Source organism: Oryzias latipes, chromosome 4 (assembly GCF_002234675.1).
Source record: "Oryzias latipes chromosome 4, ASM223467v1".
Lineage (NCBI taxonomy): Eukaryota > Metazoa > Chordata > Actinopteri > Beloniformes > Adrianichthyidae > Oryzias > Oryzias latipes.
Window position 1 is genome coordinate 8891217 of NC_019862.2, and position 19464 is coordinate 8910680.

A 19464-nucleotide genomic window follows, 5' to 3' on the forward strand; every position below is an offset into this window, starting at 1 on the left:
CTTCAGTTAAAGCTCAAAATATTTAAATTGGCTTTACAAAAACATATAATCAACTGAAATTCTGCTGTGTAAACACATTACAGCGATGGGTAACCACAGCTCCTTCACACGGTTCTGAACAACCGTGAATCTCTAGCGTGCCCTGGGATTTTTGGCCTGCTTCTTGATGAGCCTGTGGAAAAAAAAAAAAAAAACTCCTCTAGGGATTTGCCATGATTGCGTGAAGTGGAGTATCCACATGTGAACAGCGTGCAGAGCACACTCAGTTATAAAAGACTTTTCCATAGTAATTATCTCCATCATTTAAAATGCTTTTTAAGTGTTCATGAGAATAACACTAAGATCAAACATGTTTCTAAGCAGTATATCCATATTTAACAATCATCACTGGAATGATTTTTTCCTCCTTCATGCTCCTCTTTGTAACTCATCTGAACTTTCATCCAAAGTGGAGATAAAAGGCAGATATGAAATATGGTTCATGTGCATAACAAGCTATGTAGGACCAACTTTATTTTGCATGAATTGGGGTTATATAACTGTTTTGTTTTCCCCTCACTAATTAGTGAGGAATAACAGCTGATTTGTTATCACATGCAGATGTCACACTCCCAGACCCAACATGTGCTGTGTGCAACCCGTTTTAGGCTATTAACCAGCAATGACCTGCTGTGGATCCAGTTATTTATTGAAAATGTATCTTAATTGGAGACACTTTAGATCCAAACTCTGCTTACTTCTTACTTATAAAAATGACTCAGTAAATGTGTGAAAAAAGACGCACAATAGTTTGGTAATAATAGAATAAGCAAGAATTCAGTTTTAGTCTTTTAAAAACTGCAGCATTGCTAAAACGTGCACATTTGGGTTTTGTCAGCGTGTTTTTCGTGCTCATCCTCCGAGGTGAGAGATAAATGTGCTTGCGTGCCTCCTTATGGAGTAGATACGTCAGCACTGGAGGAGGCGCCAGAGGGCTGGCTTGGAGAGGCTGCTGGGCAGGGGAGAAGAGTGCGCGATAACAAGAAAATGAACCGAAAGTAGCGTCAAACATTCAGTCTGGAGAGGAGAGGAAGGGAGAAATGCTGGAAAACTGACTGGGATGAAAAACTCCGAGCCAAGACGCTGTGTTTTACTACCAAAGAATAGTTTTTAAATCAGTCTCCACGTCGCACAGAGGAACTGAAATATTCAAATGTTTTAGGTTGTTGACCAAACTCCCGGCGCACCTCTCGCTGTCTGCGCGCAGAGAGAGACTGGATGAGCTTGAAGTGTCAGCTCCAGCACCTGAGGAGAGGACAGCTCCTCACTGTCTGCTTCTTCGGACCTGCTCCTCAGAAACTCTGCGGCTTCTTTTAGTGCTCGCCTTTGCAGCCTGACTCTCTCTGGCTGCTCCAAGTCTGGAAAAAGAAGCAAAAAGATCCGCCTGAGGAGAGACCCGCGGCAGACAGTGTTCTCAATATGTACCAGGGGCATTCACAGGTAAGACCCGGCGTTCCTCTCTCATTTTTGCACGAGGGGTTGGATGTAAACAGAGCTCATGTTTATAATTTACGCACGCGGCTTCAGGCTCGTTTGCTTTGATTCATTCATTGGAGGTGTTAAGTCCATGTAAATGGTTAATGTAAAGGAGTGAGGTTTCAGATCCTGCAAAAAAACAACAACCTTTAAGTCGCATTTGGACTGAACGCATGCGAGAGCGACTATTGCACGTGCAGGTGGATCAAACATGTAAACAAGAGTAAAGCTTGGACAAGAGCTGGCATCACTTCAATTAACGAATTTTAGTCTTTAACGCACTTTTGACGTCATTCAATCTGACGTCAGTTCAAAACATCATCACTAGAAGCAATCAAATTGAAGTATGGGATACAAAGCAACATAAACAGACAGCCCTGGCACATTGCTTCTAATAAAATAAGGGAATTTAATGACTGATCTGACAAAGCTGCATCCATGTGTTTTGCAGAAATTTGTTTTGCAATGTTGCATTCATGTGAGGTACATGAACGCCTCCATATGCATGCAGTGAAATTAATACTATCAGTTAATGGAGACACCTTAGCGCCAAGACAGTGGATTATGTAATATTAGAACGGCTCTTGAGTCAGTACTAGGATGCATTAAAGACTAAAATTTAATATTTCATGATATATTACTCCAGCAGAAAGATTCATTGAAAAGGTGAAAAGGCTGAAGGTGACCAGACGTGTTTTGGCAAGATTTCCACAGTGTTTTTGTTTTTTTGTTTTTTTGCTTTTCTGTTTCAGGGTCAGAGTAAAGCCATGTGTCTTATATTCCTTGTATGTATTTTCCATGTTTCATTTACATTTCAGTTATCACAGACTGTGCACGTTTTTTCCCCCAATGCATGATATCAAGTCATATCACTGAGCAATGGGAAGATCTTGTTTGAAACAGGATACCACCACATCTGAGCCGCTGACTGTGCATGGAGCTAATTTAGCAGCAGCAAATGTTTAATGGGTCTGTTTGTAATCGAACTGATGCGGTCATATTGATGCAGAAATGTTTTTTTCATCTGCATAGGACATTAGCCCAAGCCTTTTTTCTTTAATATTTTACAATATCTGAATACAAGTTGGATAATTTTAATTCATTTGGCAAATTAATTGCTTTTTTTAGTTAAAGGTTTTGTTCAATATGATCAGTACTCTCTTTTAATTTAATGTCTTTTCAGCAGATAAAATAAATGTATTTAAATTGTTTTGTTTTCAATTTGTTGCATTTATTTCACTATAATAAATAGTGATACACATTCAAATGATCTGATCTACAACTTGTGTTTTTCTTCGTTGATGTGACTTATGGATGGAAGTCTGGGGCATCAATAATTGAGAAATGCGGGTCCGTACCGTTTGGAATATTAAATGATGGGATATTTGGGCATCAATAAATGAGTTGCTCACTGTCCTACGCTTTTGTGTTAATATTTATAGCGTCATAATCAGTCAACGGGATTCGTGAATGTTGCAGCTTTGTAGTTATGGGTGTCCAGTTTTCATCTCTAACATTTCTTCTTCTGATGTAGAGGTTAAAACATAGACCATGGGACTTTCTTTCATAGACACAGCCATATGTTATCTAGGAGTCCTATTTAGAGGCAATGATGCGGTACCAGATAGATCAAATGTCTTGGCACGGGCTCTGCCTCATGTATGACGCCAGACGTTGTCCTCCAGGTTGGCTGGTGTGGATTGGGCTTTGCATGTATAATGTGAGAGGTTTGCATGATCAGTGCTAAATGCTAAAGCGATCCTCATTTTGTCAAATCCTTAAAAAGGTGGATGCAGTTATAAAAACAAAAACAAATCAGAGGTGTAAAAGACCTTATTCTTCATGGCAGAATGCAGCTTTGCATACCGTGAGATTGCTGAATAATCTTAATCGAGAAAGAACCGCTTTGTTGGAGGTGGTACATTTTAGAATAGTTGACAGGTTTTAATAATATACAAGGTTTGCCTAAAACACTTTGTAAAAAGACATCTATTTTGTATTTACGTTCACATTGACACTTGATATTGTACCACTTATAATATGTCAATGAAATCCTGGCTTAATGGAAGTGATACCCCAACGCCTTTAGATATTTGCTCTACTAATCACAACATGATTACATAATTTAGTTATCATATTCTAAGTCCTACTGGGAGGATTTGGATGCATGCAAATGTTGATCAGAATTAGATCAAGCCTCTTAAGACCTCAGTCATCCGCATGTTTTTTTTTCCTTTTACATTTGTTATTTATTCTATATTAATTTCTTTATTTTGTCAATTAAAATTTTCCTTATTTTAGTTTAATTTAAATATTTTTTTTTGTAAAGTGCCAGTTGACAGCCTAATGATGTCGTAAACCGCTACACAAAATGCAAAAACATCAGGAAGAGCTTTGTTTATGTTGGTGTTATAACTCTAAATTAGTTTGAAATACTTCAATTAAAACCAGATTGTCTTAAATGTGTGTTAATATGTGTGACTATCACATGAAAATAGAGGTTTTGTGGTGTCATCCCTTGGAAAGATAAAGGCGACAGTGGAGAGGGAAACTTGTTGACTGTATAGGAAAACTGGACTGTGAAACCCCTCCCCCTGGCATTCCAAACAGGAAGTACTTGAGGGCTCCAAGAAGCAAAAATCCTACAGACTGTTAGACATATAAATGGTCATTACTCAGTCATTATATTTGTCAGAATAACCATTCTTGCCCTGACACCTTTTTTAACATGTTCTTGCTAATCATAATTTTTTTTAAATGATATTTTTACTGTGATGCAAGTTATGCAACGTTTGAAAAGACAGATTCTCTGACATATTCTCTTGAACTCACTTTCAAGTAGTTGGGGTTTGGATATTCAACAAGCTCACTCCTGATTGGTGAGAGTGTTTGCCTAGGCATGACGACTCAGACCAATAACTACTGACGATGTCCGTCTCCAACATGGTGAAAAAGTGGCGACTGAATTGACTTTGTTGTGTTGGAGCTGGAACTAAGCCTTATTGAGGCACTAAGAGTGCATGGTGCTAATTTACGGAAGAAAAAAAGGTTTGGTTAATCCATTTGTTTTCCAACAAACGGGCGGGTCAGAAACTGCAGGAATGTGAGAAAATGAGCAAACAAAAATCATTTCAGGCAACTGCTGTAGGACCAAAGACATAAGTTGGAACCAGACAAGCCTTAATTCACCAAACATCTGAGACTGAGTTATGTCAGTAACTGCAACGGATGAAAGAAGACGATGAAGATGGAAGAAGATTTAAATTTTGTACCAAAGCGTTGTAGAGCTTCTTTTTTGTAGGTTTTTGGCTTTTGTGAAACAAATGGTTGGGGCTCTAAATGAACTTTGGAGTCATTTAGATTGCTTACCAAGTGTTTTCCACAAGGTTGTGTTGACCTATTAAAGCTCAGTAGATGTTTGTTCTTGGATGCAGTTGATGAAATGCTAAAGATCATCTCCTGATGATCTGAATACAAAAAGAAAAACAAAACATGTCATTTTGCAAAGAAAAAACTTGAGGAGAGACATCAATTGTAAGAAAAAAAAGAGGCAAAGCTTAAAGTGAGCTGAGTAATCAATCACATAAATCAATGACAGTTAGGGAGGGGACAACGCCTCACAACAACAGCGGGAGTCTTCACAAACACCCTCCAAGCAGCACAGCTTTGTGCTTTTCAGTCATAGTTAATTTGGTTTTTATTCCTTAATCCTGATCTGAGCTTTTTTCCTTGATTTCAAGACCACCATCAGGATTTTACTCACAGCTGTGGTGCTCAGATGTCAGAGACAAAGGCCTCTTGGAAGCTTTTATTGATGCTTGATTATGTGTGAATTTTTAGGTCTAACTATTTTTGGTAAAGTAAATTCAGTCGGGTGGTATTTAGATGGAACTAAAGCTCCACAGACAACAGACCACATGTGAAACAGCTGCATGTTCATATACAAAGCTTTTTCTCAGGGAGCTGAGAAATGAGACAAATTCTTATCTGAATTTCTCTTATCTGACAGGATTTATATGTGCAATAAAAGACTGCCACGACTCACTAAACTGAGAACTAGCCACATTTCTTAGATTAAAATTATAAAATCAGTCCTCTTGTTTGACTACAATGAAGCTGCTTAGCAAAATGTTGAAAGTCCCTCTCTGATCATATTTTGATCCATTTTAAAAATATTTCCAGAGATCTTTTAATTATGATTACTAGGGATGGATTGATCAAATAAATTAATCGATCTAAATCGATCCAAGCATGATAAATCAATAATCGATCCTTGAAAGTAGAGATCAATCATTTATGCCTTTTCTTATCCGGTGACATAACGCATATCAGCAGTAAAGCGGGGGCTTGATGCTAACGTATAATTGAATTTCCCAATGGACGGCTAATGCTAACGCTCATTCGACCTAAACATACATTTCTGACACCCTCAGAACACGCAGAACACAATAATTTCTTCAAGACATATATAGACTGTTATTGTATTTCTATGCCAATATCCCTAAATGTCCAATCCATTTAAATTCAAAATTGAATTAAGTGGATTGTGAATCGAATTGATCCAGGCTCTTGTGAATTGAATTAAATCGATTCTGGAAATGATTGGTCATACCCAATGAAACCTAATGATTATGCCGTTTCAGCCAAACTTTAAAAACCGGTAGTGTTTTATTCAGTAGAACACCAGGAGTTCATTCGAAATTTGCCTCTGAGTTGTCAGCAACCCCTTCTCCCCTTTCCACACCCAAAACTGAGGGCTCTCCATTTACACGCTCTCCTGCTAGCTTACAGGCTCTCAACCCCAACCTAACCTATTACCGGTGCAACAAAAAATGGTGAGCAATGTCGGAGCTATCCAGCCATATAGTTTTGAGCCAGATACCAGCTTGGTTTGGGAAACCGAAGAATCTATTAGTCTGCAAGGAGTTCGCGTGCAGGCCAGCCTATTTTCTAGATGACAAATGTGATCTTTTTCAAACGGCATTTTTTGGTTGTCTCCCGATTCATGATTTCAATTGATATTAAAAAATGCTTAATTTTCTTGTCCTCGTTTATAAAATGTCACCAGAACATGTTAATAGCACCAAAAACACAATTTTCCTCAGACTGGGTCTTTAAACATTGAAAAAGCACTTGCATTAGGACATTTTCAAATGTTGTCTTGTGAGCGCTGTGCTGATATCTAGGAAGATTAACTTCAGAACAATGTAGGAACCTGAGTGTCACAAGGGTTGAAAAAAAGCAACAACACAAAAATAAAAGAAAATATTGAAAGGCAGAGCAGCATGTAACTAATGTGTCGTGAGGAAGAATGTTTTACACCTATTTTCTGGTTCTCACTGCTCCTTTCCAATTATAAGGATGTGTGGGCTTCTGCTGTATTGAATATCTTAATGTAATGTGATACACATCATGAAAGAAACAAATTAACAGACCAAGTAGGAACAAATTTACTGCTCAACACTGTAGGACAGCAGAATTCTGATGCTGTAACCAACTTGCAATTATTGTAAAATCAGTTAAATAAACAACAAAATCATCTGTAAAACAGAAGAAAACCAAACTTTTGCTAAATTGATCTGCCAAGAGTAAAAACGTTTGAACTGAACTAAACATGCATGGGTTTTTTGTAGGCACTCTTGCTTCTTCCCACAGTCCAAAAACATCCTTCATAGGTTAATTGGCGTCTCTAAATTGCCCCTAGAGGTGCATGTGAGTGTGATTGTGTGCAATCAAAGTTCCTTGAAAAACCATAAGTCAATTGTGAAAACTGAATAAAAAGTCAACATTTATAGGTAGATAAAGTTTACAAGATGTGAGCACGGCTGAAAGGTCAAAGACAGGGGAGAAAAGGTTGCTGTTTCTGTCAGTTCATGCCATTATATTTAATATTTATATTCATGCATATTTTAAATGTAGCTGCTAGTCTAGGCTTCAAATGAATCTTTTCATGCAGTTTTACAACCTCTCTGACTAAACTGTTGTTGAAGTTTCTAAAACCCTGACGCCTAACATTTATTTTGCAAAATTATTTTTTATTTCTAAATAAGGGTTTAAGAAGAATAGAAATTTTCAAAGTTGTGCAAATGTTTTGCAAGACAAAGCAATACATTCATTGAGATTAAATTATTTAATGGATCATACATATTAAAAAAGAAAATGCATGATGCAATAGAGTCATTAGAAGATCTTTGAAATGAAAATAAATGGCTGAACTATGCCATAAAAACTAATTGTATGAGGAAGTTGGGAATAATTTGCTTGGTGATCACACAAACACTTTGTAAATTAACAGATCGTTTATTTTGCCTCCAATCAGTCACAGTTCTCTTGTGTTTGTCAGCAGCATCAAACAACATTTGTGTTATTACATAAGTCATTTATTACTAACTTACAAGCACTTAAAGCACTATTTGTGTCTGAAGTTGGGGTTCCATCACTTGTCTTGATTAGTTTGCTCTGAAACAGACCAATGATGACGTCTAACGAAGATGAGGGAAGGCGAGGAGGGAATGAATCTTTGGCAACATAAATGGAAGAAATGCGCTAAAGCTGCCTCATTGCCTGCATGAGAACTGGAATGAGGGAGTGAGTCATCGGCATTAAAAAACGACTTACTTCTGGTTTCCAAATTTAGGTTCATTAATAGTATACAGTATATATAGTATACAATATATATATACAGTAAACAGCAGCAAAATTCATCTCATGGAACATTTGGGAACCCCTGAGGAGGCGTGTATCACATATGCACTAGACATGTACAAAAACTTAAGCCATGGTCACATAAACCCGTATGGGGGATGGTGCAGTGGGCTTTGGGTTGTCTGGGTCTGTGGAAGGTCGTGGAGAAGAGCGGTTGCATCTTAAGGGGAGTGCAGGTGTGGCTTGAAGTTCCCTTGAGGCTCATATGGCCACCTCAAGGATCCTCATAAAAATGGAACATCTGAATTTCATGCACATGGTAGCTATATTCCGAAGTGTTAGTAAGGAGAATGCAAGTTGAACACACTTCTGATGTGCAAGGGATGCTGCTTTACGTTGCCCTTTATGCAGCACTTTAGTCATTAGTAAAGCGCAAGCACTGGCTCTTCAATGACCGTGCCAAATGCTGCACGTGCAGGGTGTGCAGGTGATATTTAAGTGTCCGTAGGATGAAAACTACTCTCCAAATATCGGATTTCTTCATTTCTATCAGTCAGGCTGCGTTTAAGGGGCGCTCATCTATCACTTGAATAGCACAAACGCAACCCTTGGGATGGGAAAGGTATCCAAAAAAATCTATACAACATGCCTGCAACTGAACCACTTCACCCTTACTTCCCTTGCGTAACTGTTCGCTGTGACCTGTCACCGACAGGTCACAGCAAACAGTGTGCATGAACAAATGTACATGAATATTTTCCCTCTACAAACTCACAGAGTGGTCTGCAACAATGATATTTCCTGCGGGCCACCCGTGTGCCCCATATGGATTTGACCACATTTTACCTGCAGACAGCCTGCATATACACCCAAAGGCAGTTTTGAAGAAGGCTTAAATGATATGTGCTCACCGTGGTGAAGGAGCAGCTCAAAAGGCACAGAGTCCAGGCCGTTGTGATTGTTTCATGAATGTCAAGGACAGCTTGAACTGAAGACATAAATCCACACACATACACCCATGAAGCAAATGCCAGGACTAAATGACAACCTCTGTCAGGGAACAAAACTAAAGCATACGTAGTGGAATGGTGTCAATACAAATCAAGTCTTTCTCCCTTGCATCCCCTCTGTTGAGCATCTTTGTGCTTTTCTGTTCTACGTCATCTAACACGGCCCCACGCAAGGATTCCCCCGAGCTACTGTAGGGAGCCATCTTCAGGAAAACTAGGACAGCCTCCACGATCTTTGTCACTACGAGTGGAAGGAACACGGGTAGCTCATCTATCTCTATTGCCCAACCCATTCATAATACTTGTTCTCCAACTGGGAATTAATTTGCTCCAGAAACCAGGCATCTCAGGGCTGACTGCACAAAGCATGTGGTGGGCCCTCCTGGGAAACATGAGCCATCACGGATGAAGGGTGTTGATAAACAAATATGTCCTTTTCAGTGTCAGATGTTACCAGAATGTTCACCTCAGAGGAACTCACATGGTGACTGCACTAATGTCGATGATCAAACTCTCCCGATTTAGGTATTGATATTTTTTTTTTAACTTTATTTTTATGTTGTAATATAGGGTTTTTCTTGAAACTGACTAATCTTTTTAGTCAATCGTTATACTTTGTTTTAAAATTTTATAATATAAATATTGCTTTTCCACTCCAAAAGGGGTCTTCATCCAGTTTTTACAAGCAGATGTTATCATGAAGAATGCTTATAACAGCTCTACAAAAACAATGACTTCAAGTGAGAAAAAGCACCCACAGCATGGTGTAATTGAATAACAGAAGATTAAATTACCAACACATCCCTCCCTGAGAGTTATGGGACATTAAATCTATAAACGTGATTGTGACCAATTTTGTTGTTGTTGTTTTTTTTTGTCTGACTCTACAAGAAAGTGGAGCCAAAGACCTCGGTATGAATTTGGAGTTTATAATAAGACAGTATAAAGAGAAAAATCCCTTTAAAATAGCTTTTTTCTGAGTTGTTCTTTAGTCAAACCAAATCAGGAGCAGACAGAAAAATTATGTTGGATAAAGCATGTAGCTGTAACACAGGTGCTACAATCGGCTGGCCACAAGTTCCCTGCTCTGCTCCACTCCAATCCATGTATGTCTTAATTTTCCTCATCTGAGCTGATATGTGGCTCAAAACTATTTAGTTAGAAAGCTCCAGTATGGCTCGCCATTTTTGCAGCATCTGTAATATTATGTTGAGGTTGTGAAGCTACAGCGGGAGAACATGTAAAAAGATGGATGATAGGAAAGGGGTGCACCTACTCTGTGCCAACGGTCCCGCCCACAACTAATTTTGAATTTTGAATGAACTATGTTTTAGAAAACAACACAGATTTTTGGATTGTGGACAAAAGTGACCCACTGGGAACGCTTTGAAAATAGATCAAAAGATATGAAGTGATTTTGTGCCATTATTTTAAAGAGCAATTATCACTGTTTTAAGTGTGAAACTTTAAAAGTTTTGTGTTGTCAAAAATTATTTTGCACTTGAATATATGAGCTAATACACTAACTTTACTCTTGAAACTTAAAAGTATGTGAAATCAAAACCATTTATGCTTTTGAAACTGAGAAATACATGTCTATGTCTGTGATTAGCTGGCTTTTGTTGTACATTTGTAACATAGTGCCCTGCTCTGTTTCGAGCTCAGAAGAGAAAATTTCTCTTGAGTGAAAGTTAATTTAAGTGCACATTTGAGTGCATTTTTCTGTTTCATCTGCAAAATAATTTTTCGAGCACACACAATTTTAAGAGTTTACTCTCAAAACTGAGTTTTGCGCTTGAAAAAAAAAAAATTGCACAAAAATCACTCCTTAAATAGATGGTTGGAGTGGGACTTTACCGTGTTTTTTAATTCTGTCAGAAAATCGAAGAATCCTCAAGAAAATCTTCTCAGCAGAAACTACAGAATTACAAAGCTTAAAGAAAATAACGTCTTTCTGTAAATGCAGTAAACAGAAAGAAAATCTAGATTTTTCTTGTAAACATACCGAGCACTTAGAATTTTTAAAACCCTCAAAAATGTATCAGCTCCTCAACAGACCTCTAAACTTCTTGTGTTCTTTTAATGGGTTTGTGAAATGCAGAAACTACAGAGAAACCTTACTTAACAAGTTCCAAATAAACCCTGGTTTAAAACCGTCTGAAAACACATAGTATTGGGGATCAAAATGTAATTTGTTTCCAACACTTCACAGCAGTTGTACACTAAATCCAGATGAAGTGCGAGTCGCCTGTTCTGTAACTCTTTGTTTTAATCAGAAACCTGCCAGGCAGGTCTATAAATATCCACAGCTGCAGTTAATGAATTTGTTGGCAGAACTTTGAGCTGTGCTAGAGAGCAGGGGGTTGAGGCGAAGCTGGATGTACAGATGGGATTTGTCTGTGTTCAGCAGCACAATAGCAGAGTCTGACTGTGTGACAGTTTATTCTTACAGGACCGACTCCTCATCTGCAGGAGCTATACGGGCAGCGACGTGACTCAAGCTGGGCTGCGCTTTGTGCTTTTCCCTGTGCTGACACACGTTAATGGATCTGTCCTACTGAGTGGATGTAAATCAGGCCATGATGTATAATTCATATGACACATTCAAACGGAACAGATCAACTAGATGCACAACTTTGGCTTTTTGTTTGATTTTAAAAAAAGATTTAGAAACCCGAAAAAAAACATTTATGCCTCTATTCTGGGTGTTGTGACTTTGTTAAGCCATCAGGCTTTTCCATCATTCTTTTTCCTGTTTCAGCATCTTCCAGCAGTTTGAAGCAGTATGCATAAAGTATTGCAAACACAATCACAACCCACAGAAGAAACTTCCTGTGCTAACCCACCGAGCTCAAGATGTCTATTAGATGCCTAATGTCCATCTATTGTAGATGTCTACTGGACATCTTTGGCAACTCTATTTTATTTCTCTGTTAGAGATCTACACATGTTCCAGAAGCATACAGAGGTCTCCTACACATTTACTTGTGCCCGTCTAATCTTGGGATATTTTTAGATGTTTATTAGTGTAGCTCTTAAATTATTTACTAGACATAAATCAACACTGCGATTTTACATTTAGTTTTATTTGTGATTTCCCTAAAAAAGAACTAATTGACCAATTCTACCATGAGTGACAAGATCTCGGAAACGTTATGTTTGAACAGCATTTTGGTTGTCTCGTCAGTAACCGCCTTGCAGCATGCCTCTGTCATATTAAAGCAGCAAGTCAAATTGACATTTCCAGTCTGACAGGTAGACAGGAGCACTTTATATTTTGCGCAAAAATAAAAAAAAACAAGACCCTTAGCAAAAAAAACATTAAGATTTTCAAAGGTTAAAATATAAATGTACTTTTTATAACTAAAAGTAGCTTCTGTTTCTGACATGACAGAGATCTGATTGTTATCTCACTTTGCTGTGTTCCTTACAGTAGCTATTTAGTTTTTGAAGTGACTCTTTTGTTATTTAGGAAAAACAAAGAAGATGCCCAAAACAGAAAAAAAAGCCCAGAAAAAAGGCATTTTTTTTCCCAGAGCAGCTGGGCTTTGTAATGTTTTACTTGCAAACCCTTTGCAACAAGAAGAACATCGTTCCATTCTGGCTTTTAAATCTCTGTTGCGTCAGTTATCCATCACTGACAAAAGCAGAGAGGGTGCAAGAGTCCTCCTGGATTTGGGACATTGTCTGATCCAAGTAATGTATAGTTCAATTCATGTTTGATTACAATCAGCTGCCATCTTTAGAGTCTAAGCCTATTGGAGCAAAGCTGATAATGATGAAAATATTCAAATATCTTTTCTTTTTGGTCCCATTCTCACAATGACAGTTTCTTTAAATCGATTCTTAAATCATACATCTTATCAATTGATCAGCCATAGAAAAGAAAAACGGGATTCAATCAACCAAATTTTATTCTGTAATCTATCTGACCTCAAAAATTATTATTATTAGTAATATTTTGACAATGTAATGCTTGTAAGTACCAATGTTCTGAACTTTTCTCAACGAATAGCAACAAAGCTAATGTCCAAAAAATTATATACAAGTGTGCTTTTCAATTCAATTCAATTTTATTTATATAGCCCAAAATCACAACAACAGTGGTCTCAATGGGTTATCATTCCTAAATGATAACCCAGGGGTGTCCACATGAAAGATGGACAGGCGATGGGGATCCCGGAGGGGGGTGGGAAAGAGGGCCAGTACATGAATCGCACTGCACCAAACAGAGGCATGAAGAACTGAATGATAAATAAATTATCAAGAATAAAGGAGAGGAGAGTAGAAGTAGATGTGAATAGAGGACAGAACCCCAGTGCACCGTACTTTCCCCAGCTTTCACTTCTAGCAGTCAATCAGGAGCAGATAGAAAAAAATTCCATCAGAAAAAGGTTGTAGTCAATACGTACAAACTATAATCGGCAAGGCACAAGCTCCCTGCTCCGCTCCATTCTGATGCATCTACTTGTAAACAAATAGATCCGTGTACGTCTTCAAGTACGTCTTCATTTTCCTCGTCTGAGCTGGAATCTGGATCTTAGCTGTATGGCTGGATGGGTCCAATATATATCGCCATTTTTATTACAACGGAAATTAAGAAATAATAAGGTGGTAAAAAAAGGTTTTTACTCAAGAAATTCAAAAAGACTCTCATAAAGTCATAGTTCACCCTCACCAAAAGGGTCTTTAGTATTAGTCTTTTACTTTACGAATGGTTAGCGACTATAGTAAGAACATTGTCTGCATAATCTCAACATGTTGTACCCGAACAACAAGTTTTTTATGTCTGTCTTTCTTATTCAAACACTGAATGGCAGGTAACCTTCCAACATGTCCTCAGTCAATCCCCTTCATGAATCCCCTAACCTTAAGAATACCTTAATGTCAATGAAAGCTGTCCTTCGGCCTTCATTAAACCTGTGCAAAGCTCAAAGAGGCTGAGGGAAAAAGGTCAAAATAAGTTCTGTGGAACTTATTTTCCATAGAAGAAAAAACAAACACGTGAGAAGCTGAAGACCTGACAACAGCTCTTCATTATTTTCTCCTCAATTTTTAAAATTTGTAACTTTTTAAAATTCTGGATATTAGTTTCAAAACATCTAAATCTGTCTGATTGAAGGCAGTTTTGCTCTCGTAATTTGATTAGTCTCAAACTTGAAGACATGAATTTCCTTTTTTGTTGCTTTAATACATAGATAGAATTACACTTGTATTTTACCTCAGATCATACTTTTTATGTGGGTAGCTGTTTTGGAAAACGTTTAGCAAGATTTTGCAGCGTATTGTCTATAATAAGGTGTTAAATTGTATATTTTTTATTTATTTATTTATAGATAAATCCACTTCTGTGCTCTGTGCGAAATATGTATTTGGCTCTAAGGAGCTTGAGATTTTTTGTCTTTTTCTCTTTTTTCTTGATGATATTTTTAAGATTGGTCAGAGACTTGACTGCAGGAGGACAATCAAGTACAGGATCATCAAACAGATGATTGCCTCTTCACAGCAGGCTCATTATGTCAGTTGTTCCACTTTGCATACATTTGCAGTATAAACTTCACCAAAGAAAGGGGGAAAAGGAGGGAGAGATTAAAACTCTCCAGCCTGGCAGAGGGTTAAATATGGCCAAAAAAAGGGACTGTATTCCATGATTGCCTTACAGCCTCTTGAGTAATCAGCCCTGCTGCCCACATCTAATCTTGTGTGAAGAGTGCTCCCCCTTCTTTCCCCATTGACCGCCCCCCCTCCCCATCTCCCCATCTCCGTTCTATACACTTACATGTGCTTGCATGCTTTTGGTATTACACAATGCATTTCCTGGCCCCGTACCCTAACCCAACTGATACCCATCTGTGGGCACTAATGTTTTCAATTTAGACTCCTAATAAGAAAAGCACACTCCATCAGGAAAAAGATTTGCCCCAACTGTCACTCTGGAAAAATGACATTAAAACATGACGAAGGCTCTACTGTAGTGCACTCATCTATTATTATATATGGAATTATAAAAAGCTTCATCCCAAAGAAAACAGTGCTTAATCAATTGGTGGGTTGTTGTCCTGATCAGGTAATAAAATTTTTTGTGGGGGAAAGAAAGATAATGATTTAATTCCACTGTTCTAGAAATAAAAATGTCAACAAATCTGAAACCTGGTGAGCAATCTGAGATTCCCAAGTCACTGGATGGGCAGCAAGCCAACTTTTGCAGAGGAATTCAAGCTCTGCATCCTCAGTGAGTATCTGTTTCCAATCAGAGACTGCTGTTCTCACAGAGGTGTCATTCAAATAATAATGAAAGATAACAGAGCTTAAAGACCCACTCCAATAAAAATGGTATTTTTAACATGTTTTGTGGCATTTTTCATGTGTCTTCATCATCATATATTAAAAAAGATTAAATTGCATTTCTGAGTATTTCCTAATTCAAATTGTTGTGAATCGGGAGCAGATAAAAAAATGCTGTTTAAAATAGTTGTGATGTAGAAAATACACTGGGCGGGCTTCAACCTCCATCCTCCGAGCTCTCAGCAACAAGGGAAAGGGGGGCGGGGTTGCTACATATCAACAGTCCCGCCTACAGTTCAGAGGTGAATTTCTGATAAACCACTGACGCTCCCCAGAAACTATAGCCAAATCTGAACTCCTTCGGCTTCTCCCTACCCCTACATTTAGCCCTCCAAGTGGAGAGTTATGCAAAAAATTGTGTCTTCAAATTTGTACGTTACCAACACTTAATGTTGTCATGATCAGTTGCTGGTCATCTGCGTTAGCGCATCGCTGCCGGCACTCGGAAAATACATAAGATGCGTTTTATAACTTTAAAAAGTCATGCAAAAAATCAATACTCACATTTATATGTAAGTCAGAGCATACCCACGTGAAGAAAAGCGTTTCTCTCTCCATCACCCTACGGCGAGGGGATACGCCCTTTAGGGTTCCCCCTTGAAGAACAAGTTCGGACATCATTACAGCTCCAAATGCCCCCACAATTGAACCAATAGGGAGGAGCCAGAGGGGTAGCAAATGAGATCAGATTCGGCCTAAGTCAGAGGAAATGACAACTGGGAACGCTTTGAAAACAGATCAAAAGATGATTGGAGTGGGACAATAATGTCATTTCAGGATCAAAACCTGGGATTCTCTTCCATCATTCATATTAGGATGTAAATGTATAAAACTATTTCTATTTTGTAACTTGTGACGGGGTCCCGCCGAGAAAGGATGCAGAGGAGCCAAGGTGAGGAGGTTCTGTGTTTATTCAAGACAAAGTTGCTTCACGCAGGGCCGCAGCAGCACGCGTCACCTCCGTCAATCCTCATTTCCACTTCCTGTGACACTTCCTTATGAACCTTACGCCCCTCCGACGGGCGGTGCTCTCCATTAGGCCACAGGAAGGTCACAGGAAACATGTTTAAACATAAAATATATACAAATACACAAACAATAAAACACGGTGTGGCCCCCCCTCGTCATCTGACGGTGCCACACCGTCAGATAACTCAAATCCATCATTGATGGATTTGAATGGATGTCAATTTCTGCTTCACACCATTTTTTATGGTGATAGGTGTAAGAAATAAATGGCCTTTAAAATACAACATTTTCAAACATTTATAAATCCATGCAGGATATATTAATGATGACTAAACCAGTGGGTATTGAAATGGAAATAACCAATTGCAGAGTGTCTGCCTTTGCACAGCTGCTCTACATGAACAACCTAAAACCTGGCTTTCTGTTTGGTTTAGTGTTAGCTGATGTCAAGACATCAGTCTTGCTCTGATAAAGAGCTCAGCCTGGTCTAAGATTTGCAGTGTTGAAGACATCTCAGCTGCACACTTTTTATTTCACCTTACTGCTTTTAAAAGAAGTAATGGCCAGAGTGATTCCTATTCAAAGATTGATTTACAACTATGTACTTCAAGATTGATTGCAAATCCCCAAACATGTGATTTTAGAGGAAGTTACCGACAGCATGCCGTCATGTCGCCTCCGAAATTTGATTGAAACTCCTGAGTGGCAGAGATTCATGGTTGTGTATTGAACTGAATGGCATCTCACCTCAAATGAGATCAATGATACTGCGAGAGAGCACACATCATCTGACTGACTTCATGTAATCGTGGGGGACAGGTAATAAGCTTCCTGCTGGAATTTTTATCTCTGTCTATTTTCATTTCTCTTTTAGTATTCTGGAACCCCTACCTAGCCGCTATTTCATCCACATAAACCCTCACGCTGAAGGGCAGACATTTTGCCGTCTGCAAAGGTTTAAACAGTTGAGCAAAAAATACAGAAAAGTTGCAAAACCACTGGAGGGTTACAAATCTTTGTTTGGACTGAAAATAATAAAAGGAATTTCTGTTTAAATATTAGTCTTTAGATTACTGACTGCACTTTTATTTATTTGCAAATGTAGTAGGAAATTCTGCTGTGTAATTCTTCACCGAAATTAACACGAAGAGTGTGGTCACCATCTTCCCTCAGATGAACAGCTTACATCCAGGGGACCTGCTGAACCTGTACAGTAAAGGCTTTTAAGGCATCAGTAGCCACAAATGATTTCCTAAGTGCACAAAGATAGTCCTAATGGCCCCCCTGGATGTGCTTTTACATTACATTTGCTGTGCATGTCAGGCTCTTCCTGACAAACAAAAATTTACAAATCATTTGTGTTTTTTAGCTGATACACAGCTCTGGGATCTGAACAGGAACAATTTGAGATAAAAAAAAAAAACTTTTTCTTGAAATAAAAAATCTATTTTTTTTTGTTCACAATAATGACAATGAATGCTACTCTGACTTGTCAACATTTATTGAACCTTTACAATCCTTATAGGGACAGTTGACTTATTCAAACTGTATTTTTCGATTAACAGTTTTGAATGTCAGGAACAAAACTTTTTACTTGTTACTTTAGTACGGCGAAAGGGTAATGTATGGCGGTTCAGGCAAGGAAAAGTGCCCTGTGTGCTTTAACTTAAAGGATGCTAGCAACTGTAGTCATTGGGGTGATGTCAGGTATGAAGGTACACTGCTAAGTGTTTTATGACATTTCAATTGTCAGGAAAACATTGTGAGTTTTACTGAGCATCACATTAAAAGTTGTTTTAATGAGCCTGCATTCACCCCACCACATTTCAGTGGGTTGCTGTGTCTCATGGCTGTGTTGTTATGACATTGTTTTAAGAGAATTCTGTTAAAGAAACTACAAGGTAGCTTTTAGGATGACATCACAGCAGCGCGTGCTGCTTAACGAGACACAGAAAAGCAAGTAAGAAGCTTTTTCAGCAATTTAAAAATAAATCTTCGAGTTTTAACAGTTAACGGTTAGGCAAGCTTTTTTTCTGTCTGATAACATGACAATCGTTGCTTTGTTTTTGTCCTCGGCTGATCTGGCCATTTTGGTCCAGCTGTTCTGCTCCGAGGACGGTTTGTTTTCAGACTGAGAAATCTCAGAGCGAACCGGAGCTCAGTCCGATTGGAAACAAACCGCGACCACCTCCAAAAATGGGTCATAAAATGGTTTCTGAATGGGGTGATTTCAGACTAAAGATTTGTTCCGAATAATCGGGGAAAACGAACTCTGGTTTCTATTCTATTCTCTATTTACAAGAGTATGGAGCAAAAGGATTTGAAGTAGTTTTAATAAAATTTCTTTATTTCTAGATCTTCTAGATCTAGATTTTTTTTAGAAAAAAATTCTTGACTGTGCTGATTCTGAGAAAAGCTTTTAATGGTGTAGAGCAAAAAGAAGTTAAAATAACTTAGAATCTGGTCAAGTATCTTAAATGTCTAAAAAAAAAACAAGGTTTTAAATATGTGCTAGTTTTAAATAGTTTGCAGTGTAGTAGTTCGATTTTGCAATGAAAACACTAATAAAATAGAATTTCTGTTATTTGTAACTCATCTCAGCTAATGATCCTCTGTGTTAAGAGACTGCATCCAAAAAGCATTCACTTCTTCTGGCAACATAAGCACAAATCCTCAAACAATAAGCCATTACTGGCAGCATGTTGTTTGTGCACAAGCGGACTTGAAAGCCTTCCAGTAAAGAGCGGTGGACAAAAGCCAGCCTCGCTAGCAGCACGGAGGTGCAGGGTTGGATTTCAGGTCCTGGAGGTAGTGTGATACAGAGTGCTGTTGTGCAACTGTGATACCGTTTCACGAGAGCAACACTTGACCTAGAGTTGCCAAGTACCTCGCCATTACTGAAAAGCTGCTTTATTAACATTTATTTATTTAAACAACAAAAAATACACCCTACTCAATTACTTTTACTGCTCTAATAAAG

General features: G+C 38.3%; 1 protein-coding gene across 3 annotated transcripts in view; it reads left to right on the plus strand.

Annotated features, from left to right (window-relative positions):
* The first annotated feature begins 887 nt into the window (after positions 1–887).
* The window catches only part of pex5l (peroxisomal biogenesis factor 5 like), a 94726-nt gene continuing 76149 nt past the window's right edge, over positions 888–19464 (plus strand). For 2 of the 3 annotated variants that reach the window (XM_023954138.1, XM_023954140.1), the window contains exon 1: positions 888–1479. In XM_023954138.1, the coding sequence (XP_023809906.1) occupies positions 1459–1479 (21 nt within the window). In that variant the 5' untranslated portion in view covers positions 888–1458. The remainder of the gene's footprint in view (positions 1480–19464) is intronic. The other variant, XM_023954139.1, reaches the window with a different exon arrangement.